General features: G+C 40.0%; 2 protein-coding genes across 6 annotated transcripts in view; one reads left to right on the top strand and one right to left on the bottom strand.

Annotated features, from left to right (window-relative positions):
- Positions 1-24,741, bottom strand: part of f9a (coagulation factor IXa) — a 128,750-nt gene that overhangs the window by 74,230 nt on the left and 29,779 nt on the right. The window lies entirely within an intron of this gene.
- The window catches only part of fgf13a (fibroblast growth factor 13a), a 93,636-nt gene that overhangs the window by 60,218 nt on the left and 8,677 nt on the right, over positions 1-24,741 (top strand). For 3 of the 4 annotated variants that reach the window (XM_056383370.1, XM_056383367.1, XM_056383366.1), the window contains 2 exons: positions 8,724-8,834; positions 13,878-13,981. In XM_056383370.1, the coding sequence (XP_056239345.1) occupies positions 8,724-8,834; positions 13,878-13,981 (215 nt within the window). Of the gene's footprint in view, positions 1-4,812; positions 5,856-8,723; positions 8,835-13,877; positions 13,982-24,741 lie in introns of those variants that run through there. The other variant, XM_056383368.1, reaches the window with a different exon arrangement.

The raw sequence follows: 24,741 nt of genomic DNA, 5'->3' as shown, positions 1-24,741 counted from the left end.
TGTGCTCTCTAGTGGCCAGAGACAGAAAGAACAGCAGGGTGACGGGAACCTTTGGGTCTGTGGTCCTCGTACAGTTAGTTGTGTATATGCACAGCTGACTTGTACTATGTTTGAACAGTTAACTGGGTAAGTGCTAACTCTGAGCCTTTTCTATGGCAGTGGTTTCTCCAGTTGACTTTTTCACAGCTCTGACTCTTAAACGCATGTTGTAACAGTAGAGTCTGTGGTGTTCACAATGTAAATCTCAACCGTGCCTGTAAATGCAAACATTGTAGTATTTAGCAAAACAGAATTATTTAGCTTTACTTTTTGAGCATTACTCTTGTGACACAGGTAGTTTATTGTAGAAATTACACAGACTATGATTGCACAATGATGGATGCTGACGGTACTGTATGCTCTTAGCTATTTTCAATTACTACTACAGAGCAGTGAAGGTGCCCCCAGGAGGCCACAGTAGACTGGCATTCTGGGGCACTACAGTAATTAATGTACCCATGGCACATTGCCACACAAGCAACCAAAGTACACACATGCGCACACACACACACACAAACACACATATATAAATACACATGCAGTATGAGTAAATAAGAGAGAATAAGAGAGAAAATAATTTAAAATAGCTAAAAGCATAAAGCTTACAGTACTGTGTTTGTGTTTGTGTGTGTGTGTGTGTGTGTGTGTGTGTGTGTGTGTGTGTGTGTGTGTATTTCTTGCTTGACTTTCTGATTTACATCATCTACTACAGGTGTTGGTTACAGAGGTCACTTGTATCTGTGTTCGTTGAGACGGAAAGGTTTTTGGCGTTTGAATTAAACCAGATTTTGCGTGTTAACTTGTATCGTGTGGGTCACAGTTCATGAACGCAGAGCTCTTCAGCAGCCAGCTCTCACTTGCACATGAGCTCACCAGTGTCCACTTTTGTCTTGCAAAAAGGCAAAAAAAAAAAAAAGACTAGAGCTAGATTTTCCTCAGAGACTTCTGAATACAGATAATACTGAAGAAATTGAGAAAAAATCAAATGTGTATGAAGTGCACAATTTTTTATTGTTTAACACTTTCTTGTCTATTGAAATCACAGCTCTCACTTTTAGTTATCTCACCAGTTCCACTTCTACCGTTGTATTTTATTTTGTATTTTTCCCTCTCCATCATAGCTTGGCTGCTGCTACGAAAAGAGCTAGTAGCGGGACCAATATAATCAGGCCTATACACATTTGCACTTTCTTTAGTATCATCGTAGGTGTTCCATTAGTGTCGCTGTTTTACAATGTAGCCTGACTTCTCATCACCTCCCTCAGTCCTCCTAACTTTCAGTGATAAACCCAGCCATCCTCCTGAAGGGCCACACTGTCTACTTGAGTGATGGCCCCAGTTTATCAGTAGAGTGGGACGACTGAAGCAAAACCCGGGATCTGCTTCTGTTAGTGCAGAGATCCATCCGTCTGTGTTTGCTCATGGTGGAATTAGCGGTATCTGGTAGTATCAGGCATGGATACTGTGTGCTGCAGTGTGAATCAGATTGTACACAGGTTCATTATGCACCTTTTCCAGAGTGCAGCATTAACATATATCAGAGGGTACGAACACACTATGCCTGCTGTACAGCGAAGCTGATGTAGGAAAGGTCACATTTTACAAGGGGCTGCATTAAAAAAGGACTAACTGAGTTTGTATGGTATATGGTACGTATGATATACAGTAATGTTGGGTCCATTCACTAAAAAAACATATGGTTGCAGTAGTTTTTGAATCACATTTGTCACACAAGATACCTCTATTTTCCCTGCATTTCTTTAGACATCTGAGTTTCAGTCAGATTATGTGAATGCAAAGTCAATTTACCCGGTTACTAAAGTGAATTTTATTTGACTATATGTCTTTTTCAAATTTCTCATAAGTAAAACCTATCATATTCAACAATTCAACTTGATGACATAATGTATTACAACTACAAGGAAAGCCTTTGTAAGTCCAGTAAGTTACAAATGTCCCTATGGTGCCAGTTGTTCCCAAGATATTGATGATTCTAGAAAGCCTAGTTCAACCTTCAAACAACCTTTGGCCATCATCTTTTCTTAGACCGTTTGCGGTTAAAGGTTAGACTCCATCAGAGGAGAATATCAATGACAGCGAAAGGGAGAACAAATGCTTTTATGTCTACAGTATACGTCATGCCATTTAAGCCCCATCCCTTGTACAGCAATATATTGATACTAACCCACAAGCAAGTATATTTCTATCTAGCGATTTAGACATACAATATGTAACCACAAAAGTGAATTAGCCTTTCATAAGGGCAGGAAAGTACTTTCCTCTGCATGGCTGACTGGTCTGCATCTTGCATTATCACACAATCTCTGAATGAAGCATCCATGAATATCATTGTGTGCAGCTGGTCAGAGAAAGAGGCTGTAGACAAATCCTGGAAATACTCTATAGATATGAATAATGGTGTTTTTTTTGTACTGAGATATGATTGAGATATGATATTGAATTTCCCCTAGGAGATGAATAGAATATCTATCTATCATGAAATTTTATGATTTACATGTATAAACTCTAAATTAAATCAAACTAATTTGCATGTTAAAGTGATATTTGTACAGCTCAAAGAGTCAGATGTAATTTAATGTGAACAGACCAACTCTAAAAACTGTAGTTAAATCGTCAGTCAAAGTTCTGATTACTGCTCTTCTAGTGTTGCCTTTAAAAATTACTTGAGTTTTGATTTTGAATCAAACGTGAATGTGCTCCTCTTGATAGCCAGTCCACTTGCTCCATCTAGTGTTCAGAGCTGCACATAGCCAGCGGGCACCAGAGTAGACTGACCCCAAGGAGTACCTTCAGTATGGGTCACAGAGCTCACTGTACATACAGTACATCTATGAAGAAGCATATACACCATACTCTACATTTCCATCTATGGCTTATATAATTGGACTAATATGAAATAGAGTCATACAAGCAAACCAATACACCATACTTCATGCCTTGTATTGGCACTAATTGATGCCTTAATGCTGATAAATAATTACACTTCATATCTGGTCAATCATAGTATTGGCTGGGCGATTTGTAAAAAAAAAAAAAAAAGAAAAAACTGCGTCTACAGTTTCACAGAACAGAGAATTGTCTTTGTAAAAACACTTTGCCTAATGCACACTGTTGTCTCAGTTGATTGTACATCGATATTTTTCAGTCCAAAGTGACCGGGGCTGTATAACCGGTTTAGTCAACGCATTATCGGATCATTTTACATCAGTTTTTGTAACATGAGAGCAAAGTCTTCTCTGCCCCAAGAAGGAAGTAGCCTACAATCTCAGCTTGCATTTTCGATCACTTTTCCCTTCAATCTGGTCACGTCGAGCGCCGGGATACATGTGAGCGCACCCGCCCGTGTTTGCCGGGTCAACAAGACCTCTAAATGAATGTTTAATGAGCATTTTAGAAGTCATAATGGCATGTCGCTAATGTCCTGTAATGATCTTCCTGCTGGTGGCCACGCCTCGATGCTTTTTCTTCCACTACGCCTCTGACAGTTGTCTGACAATGGTTTGAACTTTGCTGAATGTAGATTACTCGTCTTCACTTCACCGCCCGAGGACTGCAAGAATCCGAGTCACTACTTTGGTTTCGCTCGTAGAGAATCATGACTTTCCCCTTGAGAAAATCTGTTTCAGGTAGGCTGCTGGTTTATCTGAACATTACATTTGTTGAGCGCTTTTACTTCAAATTAAGTTTAAGTTTTACTGAGACAAAGCTTCTCAAGTTATCCTGAACAACGGTTTTTATGGCTCTTAGTAAAGCTGGTAGTGGTGTTTAGCAGTGTTTTTGTTATTGATAAGTGTTGACATTGTTGGTTCCACAGTAGTTTTCCGTCTTGGAGCTGTCCGTGGTGCTGAAGCAGAGCTGCCTTTAGTTCAGTCTGAGCATCTTATAACTTCATTGTTTTGGCTCTGGAGTTTTAGGTTGGAGCTTTGCCAGTGTGTTTATTCAGACCACGCGTAGGTTTATGTTTCAGCTGTAATCTTTTTAATTTTAGCGAGTTGTTCACCATGTTTACTGTACTTTTATTTCGCAAGATTCCAGACTTAACTCTAAAGATGCCTAAGTATTGAATTAGAGCCCAAATCCATAATTTTTAGCTGTGTTACTAGGGTCTACTATTGATCAAAGGAAGTGAATAAAACACCTACGACAGTTTTGGTTGAGGACTGTAGATGGCACCATTGGTTAGGTTGTTAACTGTGGTCAATCCAGGACGGAGGAAAAGAGTGATAAAGCTGGCAGTCAGGGGTAGGAATGACAGTGTGTCAGAACATAAACTTAAGTTACTTCAGTAGCGCTGCCCATACTTTTTTTTTTAAGCTGGCATCTTAAATTCCTCATTTATCAGTGGTAGCCTATGATAAAAGTTATATGAGAATAGACATCTTAAAGGTGGAAAGGCATGGGCGTTCATATTTTTATTATTTATTATTTATGATAATCCCCCGTCACAACATCACTGCTTATTCCACTATATTCATTTTGTATTAACATGACTGCTGACATCTGATGATGGCTACCTGCTGTTTTATAAGCAGGCGAGCTGCATCAGTAGTTCTTTACTTATTTTCGTGACTTTCTGTTCAGTCTTGTCTGAAAAAATATCTGCGGTATCCTATCCTGTCCTTCTCCATCTCCTCTTCCTCCTCTTCGCCACCTCCCCGCCCCCTCGCCACCTACGCCCCTCTTTCTTGATATGTAGGCTGATATGAATTATTCCATATGACGGGCAATATGGATATATTCGTTTTCTAACTGTGCACATGGACTAGTGTGTCACTAGTAAGAATCCCCGTCCTGTCCCTCCTCCCCGCCGCTCGTTCTCCAGGTTGTAGGTGGGATGCTCTCAACAGCTCAGCTGAGTCTGTGCTCTGCGCTGGGCTCAGACACTGCATCCAGAATGAGGCGCCTCCTGCTCTTTTACCTTGGGCTGCCTTGCTTCAACCAAAGACAGAAAAACAAATGGAATCTCCTCAGTGATTCGTTCATATCCTCCGCGTTGCCTTTCTAAAACGTTAAGTCTCTTCCTGACAGCAGGAGCTTCAGTGAGGGATCAGGGGAAACCAGATACAAACAGGTGTTTCCATCCTATGGCTGCGCATTGAGCTTCATTCACGACTGTCTGCCTTCACGAATACCATGTGCGCGGCCATGTAGTTTAGTGAGATGATGCATAACCGCTTACAGGGAATGGGTTTGTGCGTATTTGTTGTGATGCTGAGAAAATGATACAGTTGGAGGAACATGCAGCGTGCTGTGGTGAAAGTCTTTGTACAGCTTCACGGTGGAACGTGTGGTTTTTATTTTTTAAGTTTCACTTTTTTCTCGGAGATACAACGGATAATTCCTGAATAACGCCCAAATTCACGAAAAATGATTCATTTGGACATTATCTAAAAGGCTTCACCGCACTGCTGGGACTATTTTACTGTGTATTTTTTCATAGTCCATATTGCAAATTCTGTGTTATTTAACCAATCGTTGTAGTTGCCTCAGACTGTTTCCACTGCGCCTGGACGTTTCCCTTCAGAGTCCAGCTTTCTGGATACAAAGGGGGTGATTATTTTCACGCTTCCTCGGAAGTTTTTTCCAGAGCGCTGCCAAACTGGCCATGGCTGCAGCGATTGCCAGCTCCCTCATAAGGCAGAAAAGGCAGGCGAGGGAGCGGGAGAAGTCTAATGCCTGCCGCTGCGTTAGCAGCCCCAGTAAAACCAAAGGAAGCTGTGAAAAACCCAGTCGACTGAACGTTTTCTCCCGGGTCAAACTCTTTGGTTCGAAGAAGAGGCGAAGGAGACGACCAGGTCTGTTGTGCAATTTCATCTCCATCTATTGTAGGGTGCTATTATATTTCAAAAATCATCTAAACAAGACAGATATTAAGTATTGCTCCACTTCTACTTAAGATTCAAAACATTATTGACCCTGCCAAAGTTGGTGGGAGAATGAGGGGGCTCCCACATGAAGTTTGTCCACAGAGAAGTCACCTTTGGCATCTCAGGCTGTGCTGAGGCAAATATCAAAGTGATGCTTCATCCTTCATCGTCTATTTATTCAGTCCACACTGGCCTAGATACACAAAAGTGCTTATTAAGTAGATTTTGGAAATCACTCAAGGCTTGACTGTCGCTTCTCACTGTTAAAATTAAACTGGATAATCAGTTCAGCACTGGTCATTTTTGTATCATCACTGTCCAAAATGGATTAATACCTAAGATTGATGTATGGTGCCCTTGGGTAGACTATCCCTTAAATATAGTTTCTTAATGAACCTCAAATGAGAGAGAAAGTTGACACATTGATTTAAATAAGCGAGTTGTAACTTTTATTTACAATTTCAAGCTGACTAGACATTTAGCTCCCACCTTATATTTCCCTATATATATTGTCAAGTTCTTTGTTGCTGAAATTATTACAATTTATCTGAAAATTGATTTGAAAACTGAGGGCAGAACTACAGCTAAGGTGATAACGCTAAGTATTATAAGTGGAAGAGTTATTGTATCCCCAGACATGTGAGCCGAGGTCCAGGGTGGCTCTTATTAAAGCACTCTTATTATTGCAGTGACAGAAGTGTGTCTCTGTAGCCTGAAGCATACACTCCCTTATAAATCTAGTGCAGAGGTGACCACGACTGCACATCTGAGCGGATCACATCTTTGTGAGTTGTATGTGGAGTTTCACAATGTGTGTTGACATGATAACTGCATAGTCGTACAAGATTCAGTTCTTTATTCAGCCCTCATCCACTTCATTTATGTCCAAGTTGTTTCATAACTCTGTATATGATGTACAGTAATTAGAGGTTGGGGTGCCTATTTATGCAACAGTATAACTATCCTACAGTTTTTACACCCCTCTCACTTCCAATTTCCATTTCTATCCTGTGGAGGAAGCAGTAAGTGCCAAGTAGAAGGCGTTGTCTATGTGTGACTTGCAGATGGTGCCTCACTAAACAAAAAGAACTGGCATCTCTCAGAAATACAGTGTGGACTCAGTATATTTACTTTGGTGTATTGTCCGCTAATGTAGCATGCACATGGTCCTCCTCCTCTGTGTTCACACCACATGCTGACATATGTACATTTCTAAATGTATGTCTGTGTGTGAAAATAATGCAACTACAGAGCTGATGCATATCTGCAGACCACAGTTCTTCTTTCGTCTAGGTGTCATAACTTGATAATGAATGAACACAGACAAAATAATTACAATATTCCCAGTGTCTGAACTGAATAAACCTTCTGTGTAACAAAAGTAACCTTAGCTAGGCTAGAAATGGCAGCACTGAAAGGTAAGTGAGATGAAAGGATAGATGAAAGGTGTGGTAAACCACAGTAAAGGACACTCCACTAGGGACAGTAACCAGGGAATGGAGAGCACTTAGCGCTTATCAGACATTACACAGATATAACACAGACATGCTACCCAGCCACTTCAAAAGTAAATGCTCTGCCACTTAAAACTATTGTCTTTTAGACTTACTGATGCTTGATTTTATGTTGCTGCACTTAACTATTGCTCTCATCATCACTCCATATTCCTGTCCTTGTTTTAACTCCATCTAACAGACTGGGAAAATGCAGCTCCTTCATTTGCACCTAAATGTACTGTCAATCTACTCTATTTTTAAATAAATAAAGTTTTGATTTTTATTTAGATTTTTTTCAACAGCAAATATATTAAAGAAGAGATGATTTTCTGGAAACCAAGGCATTTTTATTAAAAAAAAGTAATTTTTCTGTCATTCTACCTTCATTGGACAGTTCAGGTGTAGTAGAGTGATGGGAAGCATGGAGAGAGAAAGGGGGGAGAGTGTGGGGGGGGGGGGGGGGGGGGGGCATGCAGCCATCTTAAGACGACTGAGCAACCACACACAAAAGCCACCCCTGGCTTTTTTCACCCCTGTTCCACTGTGGAGAAAACACAGAAACAGTTTGCGAGTTTTCATGGATTGTGGACTCAGCAACACTGATCAAACCATTCTTACCATTTTGCCATTTGCCACTACTATTAACATTAACTTCAGTGTCTCATCTTACAGCTCCTTGAAACATACACGTCATTTAAATTGTTTCAATTCATCAGATGTCTTGCTTTATTTGTTTATATACCCTCTGGACATAAGAATGAAATGGCCCTTGTAAAGTGACTGCAGGATCAGCGGGAGTCTGCGTATAGGACATCAGCAAAACCAGAGCCTTTATCAGTCATCTTGTTTCATAAAGCGGCAACCACCATGACTAAGTGGTCAAGCTAATGTGAATGTGAAATGCAATTGCAGCTCCTCTAATGGCTACCACATTCTTATTTAAAATCTTTATACGAAAAGGATTCCATTAAAAATGTCTCTAATTCTTTTTCCACAAGACGGTCAGATCTTTATAGTTTAATTTCCTTCTTCTGACATGTTATTACTTAGCAGTCCTAATAGTGAGTTGTTGTTTTTATCCCACCTCGGCTCCACTCAGCCCTCCTACCCTTTGACTAGATTGGATTTTATGGCTCCAGGAACTTCCCAAAATGGCGGCAAGCAGTAAACAGATATCAAAGCTTCAAAATGTCCCTTTAGAAAGCTACGAGTGACATCACATTGCTATGTTCATGTCTTTCTACAGTACATGGTTTCATTCTTGTGTCTTCCTGTCCCTGTTTCCCCTCTGCTTTCACAGAGCCCCAGCTGAAGGGGATTGTGACTAAGCTGTACAGTCGACAAGGTTTCCACCTGCAGCTGCAGGCAGATGGAACCATTGACGGAACGAAGGAAGAAGACAATGGTTACAGTAGGTTTCAAGCTAATATTTTGCCACGCTAAATTTTGAATCACACATCTACTGCCATGCTGCACGTTTATCAGGGGGAAGCTTTCACCTTGCTGTGAATTCAACATACTACAGACAGTGTATCCAGTACAGCAGCTTTGTTTTTCTTGCGTTTGATTATATATGCTGAATTCTCTTTCTGAATTGCTGCATTTGAGATTTGAACCGCATTCAAACTGTTCAAAACATTTGATGTTTGTGGATAAACAGCAGTGGTTCATAAGTAAGTGCTGCAGTACTGAGTAGTTGTTTAATTTGATCTAATCAAAGTCATTCTATAGCAACCTGAGCACAGAGGATTGGCTTTTCACTCTCCTACACACTGCCTCTGTGCTGAGAGCCAGTTTTGTCTAATACTATGTATTGATGCATCCCTATCATTGCCATTACACCCACCAGCTCTTTGTTTTCCAATAGACAGATTAAAGAGGAGATCAATGGAAGAGTAACAGCACAGCCACTTGTCTGGTAACAATACAGCAGAAATGGACCACCTTATAATTAGACAGTGCAGTGAACACGGCATGCTTTTAAAGATTAGGGTACAGTGGGGTTAATGACCTATGTGAAATCAACTTTGTCCTCACTCCAAATGAATAAATGTCTGCATGGTACACAGAAACAGCTTTGATGTAATTCCTACTGTGTTAATCCCAACACTAAGCGGATGTAAACACTTTTGGAGCCTCTGAATTAGTACCTCTGTATTCAATTAGTCCCTTAGTGGAGATGGCGTGTGTATCTTACATAGAAATAGCAGCTCTGTGCAAGTGGAGTGTTGTCTAAGCAGAACAACACCTTATAATTTGTGTAGAGTTTGTTTCCTAAATAAAATAATAGCAAAGTTAAATACTACACAGAGCAGACCATGTGCAGGAGCAGAAATGAAGATCAGCATCTTACACACACACTATTATACATGATATGACAAACCAACCACCCCACCCATCATGTCTGCGTGGACTCACTTTTCTGTTGACTTGCATAACAACTGGTCCGCATTGGCACCAAAATAGTTTTTGAAGAGAAAATTAAAGAGTACTGCTGAATAGGAAGAGGAGAAAGAGTGAAGCTCTTTGCACTGTTCCAAAAATAGCGTTGTTAGGCGCTGGGTGCACTTGTCTCCATGGTGACGGAGAGCACAGTCCTCTTGGAGCTACCGGTGTCTTGTGATGGTGGGAGAGGACCCACTCAAATGTGTGTGCACACACACGCACACAAAAACAAGGACTTGATCTTTGCTACTGTAGCTTGCTGAGAAGACACTTTGGCCGTTTGGCTGCAGCCATAAAGAAGTTTGATATTTCTGTGACATTTTCATTAGGAAGGCAAACAATGTCAGAAATAACAAATCCAAGTCTCATAAATCCCTGTGAATTCCTTCTCATTTTATACAGTGTCAGCCATTTTCTTGTATTACATCACAACTGAGCAAACCCACTGGGTATCTTGGGACACAATAGGGGATTGTAAGGCAACTCTAAGTTTCTTTTCCTTGAAAGGAGGGTACTGTTTCAATGTTCAAAACAAAGCAGTCCTATTCTCAGTCTTGTCCTGGCTTTATAAATAGACTCAAAAGTTTCCATTCACTTGTTAAAATGTCAAATTTTCCTGTTCCCCTATTTTAGCAATATTGGAGATGTTTGATCCCAGAATTTGGCAAATAAATTAGCCGGTCTTCCGTTGTGTAATTCACATCAGTATGGTATGCACCCAAAACACATTTAATGTTTGTATTGCTACTAGACTCTTACATTATTTACCTACCCCAGCCTTATATTTTTTCTTTAAGTAACCCAGTTTTCCTCAACCAAGGAGCCACTGCTGTTGAACAGCAATCAGACCACAAAAGTGGCGTGTAATATTGTCACAGCAGCTTACTTTTTTAGCTCCAATACTTTGTCTTGCTGTCATATTCAGGCTACTCTAATTGCAGGCATGCTGTTCCCAGAATGAGTAACAGGATAAATGTTTAAAATGTGACTAGCCATTAGTGGGAACCTTCAGGTTTATTGTCACACTGAATCGCTCAAGATTCCTAGACTAGTTAGTGGGTGGAACTGAGACACAGAGACAGCCTGCAAGCAATTGTGAAAACTGTCCCTCAGGCCTCCTCACCCCTTCTTATTCCATGTGCCTCTCTGCCCCAGGAAAGGTCTGTGAGTGGGTGGCAGCCCTGCCGTCCTCTTCAGTGTGCTCAGGTGTTTCTAGGAGCCAGGAAGTAATTGAGTTTCCCCTCTTGAAAATCTCCATCAGTGCACTGGCTGGTAATCCTTTTGAAATGAAGTGGACTGCAGATGTGTACGTGTGCGTCGTGGTGGGAGTATGAAAGGAGAAAACTCAGTGAGCGACGCAGAGTAAGGAGGGTGCAATTATAAAGACAAGAACTGCTCACATAGCAAGATGTTTCACATCAACTCATCAAATCTAACACTATTCTACATATAAGAAAGAATTATACAAAATGTTTAAACACAGATCCAAATGTGTTTAATTTATATTTGAATAAGTCTGCAAATCTGGTTGGTTTACGACAGTAGTGAGACATCTTATGAAAACACTCATTGTTAGACCCTCCAACCATTTGTTTAGAAATGTTTGAAGTGATTTGGTATTAAATTAATCATTTACACACTATACACTAAGTATAGTTTATGTTTAGGTTGAAAGAACATCTCAGTGCAGCCTATCATTTAATTTAGTTTCTGTCTTTGGTCGACATAGTCAATAAATACAAATTTGGCAAGCAGCTCTATCATTGGTCAGCTTAATGAATGCACAAAATTACTGTACAGTACATCTAAAAATACTGTAGATATTGAGGTTGTAAATAGTAGGTCTTATCCGTTTGAGATATACATTTTACTGGCAGCATCTTCTGTACACAGCTGCCAAAGCAGGCGTCACCAGAGATACAGCGGCAGAAAAGATACAGCAATCTGTCATTTTGAAAGCTTCAAGATAGAGTGTGTCTCTTTCCCCAGGGAGCCATCTTTTGATTGCTGCACTATTATATGAATGTCAGTAACTATGTGTTGGAAAAGTGGTGCAATTTTTGGGTGAGCTTAAGTTAGTAAAGTAAAGTAACTCAACCACACTGAACCTGGGAATATAACTGAGTGTTTAAGATGCATTGAGTATGGAGAAATAGATAGGAGTCCTGATTATATAATTAATACATGAAAAAATAAATGAAATAATGATAATGACAGAAAAAAATGCGTAACATTGAGAACTCTGTTAGTGATTGATTATATTACATAAAAGACTACATCACTATATATTTGTGACAGCCGTTTTGAAAATATCTTCAGATCAGTCAAGGCACCATTCAATGTGTGTTAGAGGGCTGGCAAATATTCTCATGTGATATTTATCCGTCCATTTTGACATTCTTTTGTTGTTATTGTTGATATACACTGACCATTACATTATTTCATCGGGGACAATGAGAACATACAAGAGATAAAGAGTGACAGAGATGGATAGAAAGATGGAGAGGGTGCAGCAGAGAGAGCGGACAGAACCGCAGAGCGATTGGTTCTTAAAAAGCCTTTTCACTGAACCGAGAATATGCTGCCAATGCCCGTTTACGCCAACAAGTAAATACATTATGCATTCCTCTGGTTGTTGCTTACAATGAAGGCCCAGAGAGAAGCTGGTCTGCTGTGTTAAAGCCATAAGGGCAGATGAAATAGCCCATCAAAAAGCCTCTATAGTGCACTTCTCGCAAAGGAGTCAGATAGTTATCTACTAAGTGGCTGACAAGAGGACCTATAGTAAGGTCACAGTCTGACTCACAGCTTATCTGATGTGAGAATTAAGTTTAATCTCTCCTCTCATATGTGTCTAAATTTGGAAGTCTCTATCCTAACGTGATAATGTACAGTCTTAACAACCAAGAGGGAAACTTGAGAGGAATGTTGTTGCTGTGGATATCATTTACTGTATTTGGTACTATCAAAAGGATAAAACAAAAATCCACAGCAGTGGTGATGGCATCATTGTTTGGGAGTATGTCCAACAATAGTCAGAACAATGGGCGGGAAGTTTTCTTTTTCGGGAACAAAAGCACGACTACAGACTTTCAGGTGGACGCTCATGTGCTTTCCTTTATTCAGCCTGTGGGTTTCCTGCCAGCATCTTATGAAACACACACACACGCACACACACGCACACACACACACAGAGCACACAGTGACATTAATTTGGCAGAAGTGTAGGCTACTTCATTGACCTGCTGTCTCCCCTCCCTTGTGTTTGAGAGTTAAGTCTATGTACAGAAATGAGTGCATGTTTTTTCTCCTCCCCCACTCATAATGCTGCATCACACAAGGCCCATAATGACCGCTGGAAGATGGCATGATGGAGAGAGCTGCACCATCGTCGACACATTCAGCACTTGTTTTCATGTTTGATTCCTTTCCAGTTCAGTGATTTTTACATATTGTGTTTGCAATATTTAGGCTTTACAAAGCCTACGATTTTGGTTCATGCGGGTGAATACACAACATCGTGAGCTACTTCATCATTTCAAAAAGTTTCTCAGTTTCTGTCTTTTGTTTCTGATTTGAGAAAGTAGCTGCGTCTCTGAGCTTAAGTCTTACATCTATTTGTGGTATTGTTTTGAGAACTCACTCTTCCATCCCGACAGATAGCGAATACTAAATACAGCTACAGTATTTGAACCCCTGATGGTGAATGCTACATACATAGTTAACCAGGCAGAGTTTACAACACTTTGGGTTTGCTCTAAAACTTACTTGGATTTCTGAATTACTCATGTACTATATATGTTAATTTATCTACTATGTTACTACAAGCTGCACTTTAAATACATCTTAGATGATATATATCTCTAGCATGCATTGTAATAATAAGAAATTATAGCCACTGTACATGTATTTTTTTTATTCATTGGCTTCTTCTTATGTGATAAGTGTATTAAATGGAGATGAAAATGTACGGTGCTTATACTTTGTTTCTGCTGTCCGTCTCTTTCAGCCATGTTCAACCTTATTCCAGTGGGGCTGCGAGTGGTGGCCATCCAGGGGGTGCAGACCAAACTCTATCTGGCTATGAACAGTGAGGGCTACCTGTACACATCAGTAAGTGTACTGTATTGTTTGTGTGAATGTGTGTGTGTATAGGATGGCTCCTGGCTTCAATGCTAGTGGGTGTCCCTCTAGTCCAGCTGTATGAAGAGAGCATGTTGGATCTCTGGCAGACATCTGAGTTACTATGTTAGACAAAAGATATACAGTATACTTGAAAAGAATAGCAGATATGTTGCTTTAAGGCTTAATATTTAGCAGATTTTTTAGGTCTAGTTATATTATTTGTGTAAATGGGTAACTAATTCACACTGTGCCCACTCAGACACAAAATCATCCTGATCCTGATGAAAGAGCAGAATCACTTTCTGATATAATTCAGTGTCAATAAAAAGTTCAAGGATTGTGTAAGCAGGCGGAGCAGTGACATATCCGATCGTGACAGCTGGCTCTTCATCTTTGATTAAATGTGCAAGGTTATGAATAATTCAGTTGCAGGCCGAACAATGTTCCTGTTCGTCTTCCTCCCAAATGCCACCATCGCATTGTGTGGCAGGCGTCACGGAGAGGACTGACAGGCTGGTTGGATGTGCACCCAGAGGGCGTGCAGACACACACGTTTACTGTTGACAGACAATCCTCATAGTCAAATTAGTAAAGATTGTTCTGTATGGTAAAGGTCTCAGTAGGCAGACACAACAATGATTGATAGAAACAAGCCAAGAAAACCTAATGATCAAGTAGCTTTTTATTCTGCAGCTGCTGCTGACAAATTATCTATTACATGCTTAGGCAGTAATGTGATGAACGTAGAAGGAAAACTGGCCCTCTGGCCCCTCTGTCTCTCTCTCTCTCGTACACACAAACACACAAATGCATTAATAAACAAGGTTAATGTGCTAGCTCTCACCAAGCATTAGTTCAGTCAGAAACACTTGCATCAAGGAACTGCGAATGGTTAATCATTTAGATTTAGTGAAAGAGGCTCTACTCTTTGAGGGAGCTCTCAGTCCAATCCAAGAAGCAATAGGGATTCTGCTGAAAATCCCCTAAATAACAAACACAATCATGAACCATATCTTAGCAAAGACAATGATAACAAAATGGTCAGCACATACTAAATAGGAGATCGGGGTACAGGGGACAGCTACAACAGCAAGTAACATTATAAAGATATCTGCAGAATAACAGTGACAACTGTCGCAATGTAAAGGTCGGCCTGTACACCTGTGTAAACGTGACTGGATCTTACCAGAAAGCTAGCTGATCAGCTGAGGTATGCACCACTGACACCAATGAAGCATAAATAAAATCCCTGATAGCCGATCAAGTAAATTTCACTGCGCTACAATTAACACAAGGACATTTAACTGTAACTTAAACAATCAAAATATTTATGTTTGTTTAGTGACAAATGTGGAAAGTAAAACACTGCAATCATAGATTGTGATGCACACAATCACTGTATCAAATCAGAGATTCATTGTAATAACAGTATTTATATTTAAGCCCAGCACCTGCTGTCAACCAATCCCAAAGTGACTATGTCAGTACCTTCTGGTCCTGTCTGGCTGAGGCTGTGTTTCAGACCTCCATCTGAATCCCTATCAGATCTACAAGAACTTTTCTGTTGTCCATGCTATGCTCCGACTTCCTTTTGGAGGAACGCAGAAGTAATTATTTCTGCAAGGAATCAACAACATTACATAAATAATTGCTCTGTCAAAATTTACTTATATTCTGATACTTGTTACATTTTAAAAGTGGCAAATCGTTTTAACATATGCAGGACTTAATTTGATATTTTTAATTTGGAGACCAACAGTTTTTGCAATTTATACAATACAACACTGGCAAGTTTTATTTGACAGTTTGACACAATTGCAGTTTACACAAATCTGAAAAAACATTTGTGTCGTTTTACCTGTCACTCAGCATTTAATTGCAAGTATAACCTGTTGAGCTGCTGTCCCTAGAAGTGTCATGTTCTTACTAAATCAATTGAAAATAAAAGTCAAATTTCTAGTGAACAGTTATGTTAAGACACAAGGATCTCATTCAGTGTAGTATTTGTAAGACCAAAAGACTGACAACATAATCACGGCAGCCTATTGTGAATGTTGTATGGTCTGTCTATAATTACATCTTATAATGAGCGCTAGCATTTGTTTGACAACATATCCATGTGGGTTGCCCTAGCTAAACATGCCTGAGGGAAATATACAGGAATAATTGAAATAAAAACATACTCCTTAAACCCCTTCCCACACACACACACACACACACACACACACACACACATATATATTCACGCACTGTATTTAACATGGCACTCTAGCAGTCCACAGCTCCTAGTGAGTGAGTGATTTTAATGATATGAGCTTGGCTGTCAGTAATTAAGCACATGCAGCAAGCTGTAGGATTAATTTAATAAAGATGGATCCTGCTGACAAAGGCTTTACGAGCAGAGAGAAGCAGCAGTAGAAGTACTGGCCTATTTCTTAACTGCCTTTTAGTGCTAAGGTTTTAGGAAAAATGGATGCCAAGAAGCATACAATGACTTTAGATGAGCGTTATATTCATGTTAAATTGCCTCCTTGCTTCTGTCTGTTGCACTTCACTGAAACAGCTCTTCACGATCTTCAATGACATCTTAATGCACAGTGCCGCAGGAGAGTAATCTAGCGTGGCACTGTTGGATTCTGAGTGCACCTTTTCACATTGCTGATCATGGTATTCTAAAACTGAGAAGCCTAGGCGGTGGTTTGGTGTCTCTGGGTAAACCTTACATAGCTTCTTGTCCTACCTCTCCGACAGTGTCTCAGTTGCTGTTGTTAACTGTGCATTCTCATGTGCAATTCTATCTTGTGGTGTATCCCAAGGTTCTATCTTGGATCCTACCTTGTTTGCCTTTTATATGATTCCCCTTAAACTGAGGTAGATCTCATCACTGCTATACAGATGATATCCAGTTATATTTTACATCCGATTTTAACCTCAAAATAGGCCCATTGTATCTCAAGATGAGACAGAGAATATTCACGTTTGGTGATTTGAGAGTGCCACTAAAAAGCTTTTGACCAGGTCCTTGAAAAAGGTCTAATCTGACACCTATCTTGATTCAAGGTCAACATTACCACATTTAGAGCTTCCTATGGGTCAGACACCTACCTACGTAAACTATTACAGAACTATATTACTCTAAGTAATATAACAGTAACAGTACTGTGTATACATACATACATACATACATACATACATACATACATACATACATACATACATACATACATACATACATACATACATACATACACACACACACACAGTACTGTGCAAAAGTTTTAGACAGGTGTGAAAAAATGGTGTTACTACCCTTTGCCTTCAAACCAGCATCAATTCTTACAGGTACACTTGCACAAAGTCAGGGATTTTGTAAGATTATAGTCAGGTGTATGATCAACCAATTATACCAAACAGGTGTTAATGATCATCAATTTCACATGTAGGTTGAAACACAGTCATTAACTGAAACAGAAACAGCTGTGTAGGAGGCTTAAAACTCTGTGAGGAACTGCCAAACTCTGCTACCAAGGTGAGGTTGTGGAAGACAGTTTCATATCCCAGGTCATACACCATGGCAAGACTGAGCACAGCAACAGGACACAAAGTAGTTATACTGCATCAGCAAGGTCTCTCCCAAACAAAGATTTCAAAGCAGACTGGGGTTTCAAGATGTGCTGTTCAAGCTCTTTTGAAGAAGCATAAAGAAATGGGCAACGTTGAGGATCGTAGACGCAGTGGTCGGCCAAGGAAACTTAGTGCAGCCGATGAAAAACACATCAAGCTTATTTCCCTTCGAAATCGGAAGATGTTCAGCAGTGCCATCAGCTCAGAACTGGCAGACACGAGTGGGACCCAGGTACACCTATCTACTGTCCGGAGAAATCTGGCCAGAAGTGGTCTTCATAGAAGAGTTGCAGCCAAAAAGCCAGCCTCCGACATGGAAACAAGGCCAAGCGACTCAACTATGCACAAAAACATAGGAACTGAGGTGCAGAAAAATGGCAGCAGGTGCTCTGGACTGATGAGTCAAAATTTGAAATATTTGGCTGTAGCAGAAGGCAGTTTGTTCACCGAAGGGCTGAAGAGCGGTACAATAATGAGTGTCTGCAGGCGACAGTGACGCATGGTGGAGGTTCCTTGCAAGTTTGGGGCTGCATTTCTACAAATGGAGTTGGAGATTTGGTCAGGATTAATGGTGTCCTCAATGCTGAGAAATACAGGCAGATACTTATCCATCATGCAACACCATCAGTAAGGCGTATGATTGGCCCCAAATTTATTCTGCAGCAGGACAATGACCCCAAACATACAGCCAATGTCATTAAGATCATATCTTCAGCGTAGAGAAGAACAAGAAGTCCTGGAAGTGATGGTATGGCCCCCAGAGAGCCCTGATCTCAACATCATCCAGTCCGTCTGGGATGACATGAAGAGACAGAAGGATTTGAGGAAGCCTACATCCAAAGATCTGTGGTTAGTTCTCCAAGATGTTTGGAAAAGCCTACCAGCCGAGTTCCTTCAAAAACTGTGTGCAAGTGTAACTAGGAAAATTGATGCTGTTTTGAAGGCAAAGGGTGGTCACAACAAATATTGATTTGATTTAGATTTCTCTTCTGTTCATTCACTGCATTTTGTTAATTGATAAAAATAAACTATTAAGACTTCCATTTTTGAAAGCATTCTTAGTTTACAGCATTTTTTCACACCTGCCTAAAACTTTTGCACAGTACTGTGTATGTATATATATATATATATATATATATATATATATATATTATATATATATAAACAATACAATGTAGTGTTGTTGCTACTTACCAATTTGACATAAATTAGATTAGGTGGATTTTATTTATTAATATTTAAATTTCTTATGTTGGACTCAAAACATTGGAACCAATGTTCAAAAAGCACTAGAAGCAGTAAGCAGAATGAGAACTTAAACCAATACCAAACTGCACTGAATTAGCTTTTTATTCTATTTGTTTTTTCTGATGTATTAATGTGTTTTTATTTTAGTCAAATGGTGAGGAGAATATGCTACAGTCTAGAAATAATACTATTTGCTGCATACACTACATCATCCACGCCGTTTTAAATCCAGCCTTCCTGTGAAATACAGTATATCTTCTAGGTGTGTTAGAGGAATACAAGTGGGGGATGGGTTGCAGAGCTTTCTGTTTCAGCTAAATTAGAGAGGGAATTGAATTGAATGTGTAGCTTGCTGCCTAATAGTGTCTGCCTTGCTGGGATTGCTGCTATGGTAAAGTGCTGCCTTGAAGCCACACATACGAGACAATAGCAGGTCAGCATTGGAGGGAGATTCCCAACCAACAGTGGAGAGACAACAGATGATGTATCCTGGGTGGGGGGGCGGGTGTGGGTGGGTGGTGGTGGTGGAGTGCTGCTGCTGGGATCTAGATGTCTACCATTATTCTACATGTGTCTGCATAAGTACATGCATGAATGGAAATGTGAGTGAACGTGTGTCATATAATAAATAAGATTCAAATGATTTACATGCATAGTCAATTAAGTTCTATGACACTGATTACAATGCGTACTAAATTGTAAATGTATATGCATGTTTAGATTTAAACTAATGTTATGCATTCCATTTGTTGACATTAATTTGAGTGGCTGAGTGGCTATTACAGCATAGACTGAGTTGCCTCACATAATGCATCCGGTGTATGCTCTTTCCGTTCGGAAGCAGCTGTATGTTCTACATTTAAGAGCAGAGAACCTACACCAAGAAAATGAAAGAGGAATAGTGAGAGAAATGAGGAGTGAGAAAAAGAGTGTACATGTGTGGGTGAGGCAGAATGCACCAGTGAAAATAATTCATCCATCAGCGTCAGTGTGTGGAAGAGGAAGAGCCAATTAATATGTATTTTACTTTACTATCCTCTGTTTTCTTGTTTGCCTTTCAGAAGTTGTGGAGTTAGTTCAGCAGCTTTAACTATAGAAGTGGGTTTTTTTTGTTTGTTTGTTTTTTTTTTTTTTGTTTTTTTTTTATTCTAGACAAAAAACTGTTCCACGGTTGTCAACATAATATAAAATATTCTGCAAAAACAGACACTTAACAACTCAATACCGTTATATACATGTACATTTATAGCAATGAAGTGAATATTTCCACTGAATCTGAAAAAAATAATATATTAATTTGCCCTTTCTTGATATGTTTTCAGATCTGTGGGTATATTTTTAGACCCTGAGCTAAGTGGTGTCCACATATCTCATGAGGTGCCTTTGAAGTGGTGTTATTAATTTCCTGGTGGGTCATATTTGAATTAGTGTGAGTCACTGAGGCTCCAGTTGAGTCTCGTCTCGACTGCTCTGTGCGAGTGTGTGTAAAATGGAGAGTTCAGGGCTGATGAGGTGGAAATATTTATCAGGCTAGTATTGAGGTTTACGAGCTGGCGATGGTCATGCATCTTGTGAAAGAGTTCCTACATAAGACATTAAACCCATAACATCTCTACTTGTTTATAAAAGCACTCTGGATATGCCTTACGTGCCATCTAAAGGACTGTAGTGAAAAGAAAGGTAATCTGGAGAATGCGCAGAAGACAGAATGATGATGATTCAGGAAAAATAAAAAAAAAAGGCTGGTAGGCAAATGCAACACTCACATTATATCCATCAAGTCACTTTAAGTATATTCCTCCCATTTTAGTCTAATTTTGGTATAAATTCTATTTTCAAAATAATGCGTCAGGAGTGTCACTGAAATCTTGTATTAGGGATGCAGAGGGTGTGTACAACAATAAAATGTTATTCACTCTATGTGTGTAGGATCCGTAAAAATACAGGCCGAAAGGTATCAAAAAAGTCTGTATATTGTTGTGCTTGTACATTATGTATTTTACTGTATTCCTGTTAGAAATGTAGTTGGCTCACAGCCATACCTTTTCAACCATTTAGCAAGCACAATGCCTCTGGTAAATAACCACTGCTGTAAGGTTTCACTCCACTGAGCTGTGTCATTAACTACTTTGTGTTTGTCTTTAGGATACTTTGTGTTTGGTGTGTGTGCTCCAGGCTTCAACGTGTACCCTGTGTGGGTGTGTCTATTTGTATTTGGTATTTGTGAGGGTCTTTTCCACTAGCTTAACGCTCTCCAATTTATTCCCAAACAAATGAACACTATGAGTGTACTTTATCTTTAGCTAAAGAAAAAGGTGCTTTTTAATCCACTTCCACTCTACTGAAAAGACTGGGAAATTGAAAAGCCGGATTTAGCAAGATTTGTCTTCACTGCCTGGCCATAGCATTAGCTTTTGTGAATCTCACAATCATTGATGTGGCTTCAAAGAAACTAGAACAGCACTCAGCCCTGATTCCATTGGCATAATTGGTGTCATTTAAGTTTCGATATGGCAGCTGAATACACATGGGGCAGTGCGCGGCATTGATTTGGCTTGTCTTGTGAAAAATCCGGCCAATATCTTTACTGAGAGATCAGATCCATTATGCTAGTATTTCTCCTCCTGCTGATTGGATCAGGAAAACATTATTCAGCTGTAATTACTCCCCAGAAGCCAACAGAATGCTTTTTGAGAGTGCATCATAATTGATAGGGTTTTCTTGACATGGGTGCCTTGCTCATGGAATATTCATTTTACAGTTACACTTATCACTGTTGAAATGTGTAATTGTGTGTTAGAATACAGAAGGTTTCACAGATAGGGAGCGAGTGTGTGTGTGTGTGTGTGTGTGTGCGCGCGCACATGTGTCGTGTTTACATCCACGGATATTACAAATGACAGGGAAACATCCTTCAGTGCATTACACCCAACACTTGTCATCATCCTTTAAATGTCTTTTGCCCATAGGCAGTTATAGGATCGTAAAGCGCCGCCACAACTTCAGAAGGGATTCCCCCTCACTGTAAAACATAAGACTCTTCTCTGTCTCTTTGGTCTTTGCCAAAAGAGATAAAATTCACTTCATTTAGAGAGACAAGAGTGAATGAATGTGTTTGTATAAGTATATAGGTTTCTGGATGGAAGAACATATTAGTTGGAGGTGAGACACCGACGGTGAAGATCTTTTTTCTAATAAATGTACAAACATGTTTACATGGGCAGTGAACATATGCTGCACTGAAATGAAATTTGCATGCCTGTCACTACAGAATAAAAAAAAAAACAACAAAAAAAAAAAACACTGGGTTGATGAGAAGGAAAGAAGGATTTTGTGATTTTAACCAAGTTCAATCTGAATAATATTAAGTATGGAATCTAGTGGAATCTTAAATACATTTTTCTAGATATACAGGCCCAGCATGAGGATTAAAAAAAGACCCCGTACACACACACAGGCACCCTGCATACGAATACCAACAAACCCTACAACTGATATGTATGTAAAAGGCAGGCCAAGGTAAAAGTACATGTCTTTGCTGGTAGTGTATTAGGTTACAAAATGAAGCTGGTACACAACATGAATAGAAGACCCCTAAACTTTTCAGTCCTCTTTCCTCTTGTTTGGTTTCTTCCAAAGACAGGGAGGTCTACAAAGTTAAATGAAAACATTGCTCAACCCACACACTGATGCTTTAGAAAAGAGGAATGAGGATGGACTGTGAATTTTGCCCACTCCTTTCCAATAAAATTTGGCAAAATGTATCACAGAGCTCCCAGCAGCACAACTACAAATTTTCTCCAAGCTACAAAATTAGGAAGAGCTGGCAAACTCATACAAGAGGGGGTATGCATGCATCTAATCAAAATCTTTATTACACTGAAAGCACCAGAGCCTTTCATCTCATTTTCCTTTAACCTAATCGCTTCTATATGAGAGGGGCACAGCTCCTAACAGCATTATGTATGCTGAGACAATACTGTAATTATTTATTTTTTCTTTCCAAAAACACATGTCTGGACATTGGTGAGTGAGGTTGCCAGCTGTGTATCATTTGGACAAGGACGTGTCATAGTTGCATATTTCAAGGAAAAGCCCATGTAGTGTAATGGGATCATTAAAAGTCCATTTAGTCAAACCACCTTAGAGAAATGTGGGGGGGGGGGGGGTTGACAAGGCTGATATTATTTCAATGCAGATAGTGTCCTGCTTTTTATTTCTAAAGTGATTTCCCCTCGCTCCATCTGGCACCGGAGTCATGATTAAAGTGATGTGAGATTTTTTTCACTGGGAGACTGGTTTCAGTGAACAATAGATATGCTATTGACTGAAGAAGCTGCTACTGGAGCCCATTCAAAAGCATCTGAATGTCTCTGTCTATCACAGCCCTGTTAGGATAGAATTGGGGATCCCGTGCCATTCTGGCCCCTCCTTGTGTCAGTCTGAGCAGGTCTGTTCTCCGCAGATCAACTCCAATACAGCAGTACCCGCCAGCAGCCTCTCCACCATCTTGGCTCTAAATGTGCCTGTATCTGTCTGTATGTGTCTGTTTATCAATACACTCTTATTCTTCTCCAGGGCGAGTGTAACCAGCCAAATCCACATAAGCTCATTATTAGAGGTAGAACAGAACTCCTGGCTCGAGAGCTGGCTCGACAACTGAGCAGCAGTTGTGTAGCTTCCAATTGCTGCTCGTGCATAACTGAGAGGTGCGCTGCCCAGCCTGTCTAAGATTGCTGCCGCTAATCAGGCTGAACAACAGAGTCATACAGCAAGAAGGTAAAAAGACACTGAGGCAGGGAAAGAGGTGCACAGTCAAGAAATTAACAACTTGTAATTTGTTGGATTGACAAAGCAAAGGAATCTGACTTGAGTAGAGAAAACAGGAGAAAATCTAATACCTTTAAAGGTCTAGACAAAAGCTTTGACCCAACACAGCTGAATGTGTGCTAAGAGTAGTAAAGAACACATCAGAAACATGAAAATACATTTGTAGTCTTTGTGTTTCCACAAATACACTGGAGTATAAAGACTAGATGAGCAGTCTAATACTTAAAGAATACTGGTATGCAGTAGCTTGCCACTGAATAACTCACAGGCCGTGGTTACTCTGGCTGACTTTCTTTCAATAATGCCATAATTTGAGGGATACAAATATCTTAAGACAACATACTGGACTGCAAGGACGATGCCAAGATGCCTACGGGAAGGGCCAAGGCAGGCTTTATTTTTTAAGCTTAGTTCTTTTAATAAACGCAGCAAGGCGTTTGCATATCTTTTACCACTCTGTTGTCGTGACTGCAATATTGTTGCAATCTGCTGGGGCAGTAGCATCAGAGCTGGCAATGCAAACAAACTGAATATGCTGATCAAAAACACTTTGTCTGTGCTCGCATTACTCTCGAGCTGTTAACAGTTTGGAGAGGAGGATGCAGCGCAAACTGCTGTCTATCATGGAAAATGTCCTGAATCCCCTCCAAGATCTAGTAGTAAAACAGCAGAAATCTTTCAGTAAAGGACTTGAGGATGTGCACTTTGGGTTCCGATTGACGTCCTCGGATGCTTAAAAGGTTCTGTAAACAATCGTCACTAACTCCAGATGTTGCACTTCACCACCAGTATCTAAGACCAAAACAAATGCTTGTCGGCCACACCTCAGACCTCCCTTTGGCCACCACCCTTCACGTTCTCAGTCAGCAAAGTGTTACGAAGCCCAGTGAAAGTGGTCACTAAACACACAACAAAAAGCACAAATGAATAAAGTTACCTGTGCACTTGAGAGCCAACAAAATTAAAAAAAATTCAGCCCCAACCATTAGCCCACGCTAGCATTGCCATGATGTGCTCCACAGCAATGTAAGCCAGCCAGCGATGGG

This window comes from Seriola aureovittata, chromosome 8 (assembly GCF_021018895.1).
Source record: "Seriola aureovittata isolate HTS-2021-v1 ecotype China chromosome 8, ASM2101889v1, whole genome shotgun sequence".
Lineage (NCBI taxonomy): Eukaryota > Metazoa > Chordata > Actinopteri > Carangiformes > Carangidae > Seriola > Seriola aureovittata.
Note: the sequence above shows the minus strand (reverse complement) of the source record. Positions and strands in the feature narration are given on the sequence as shown.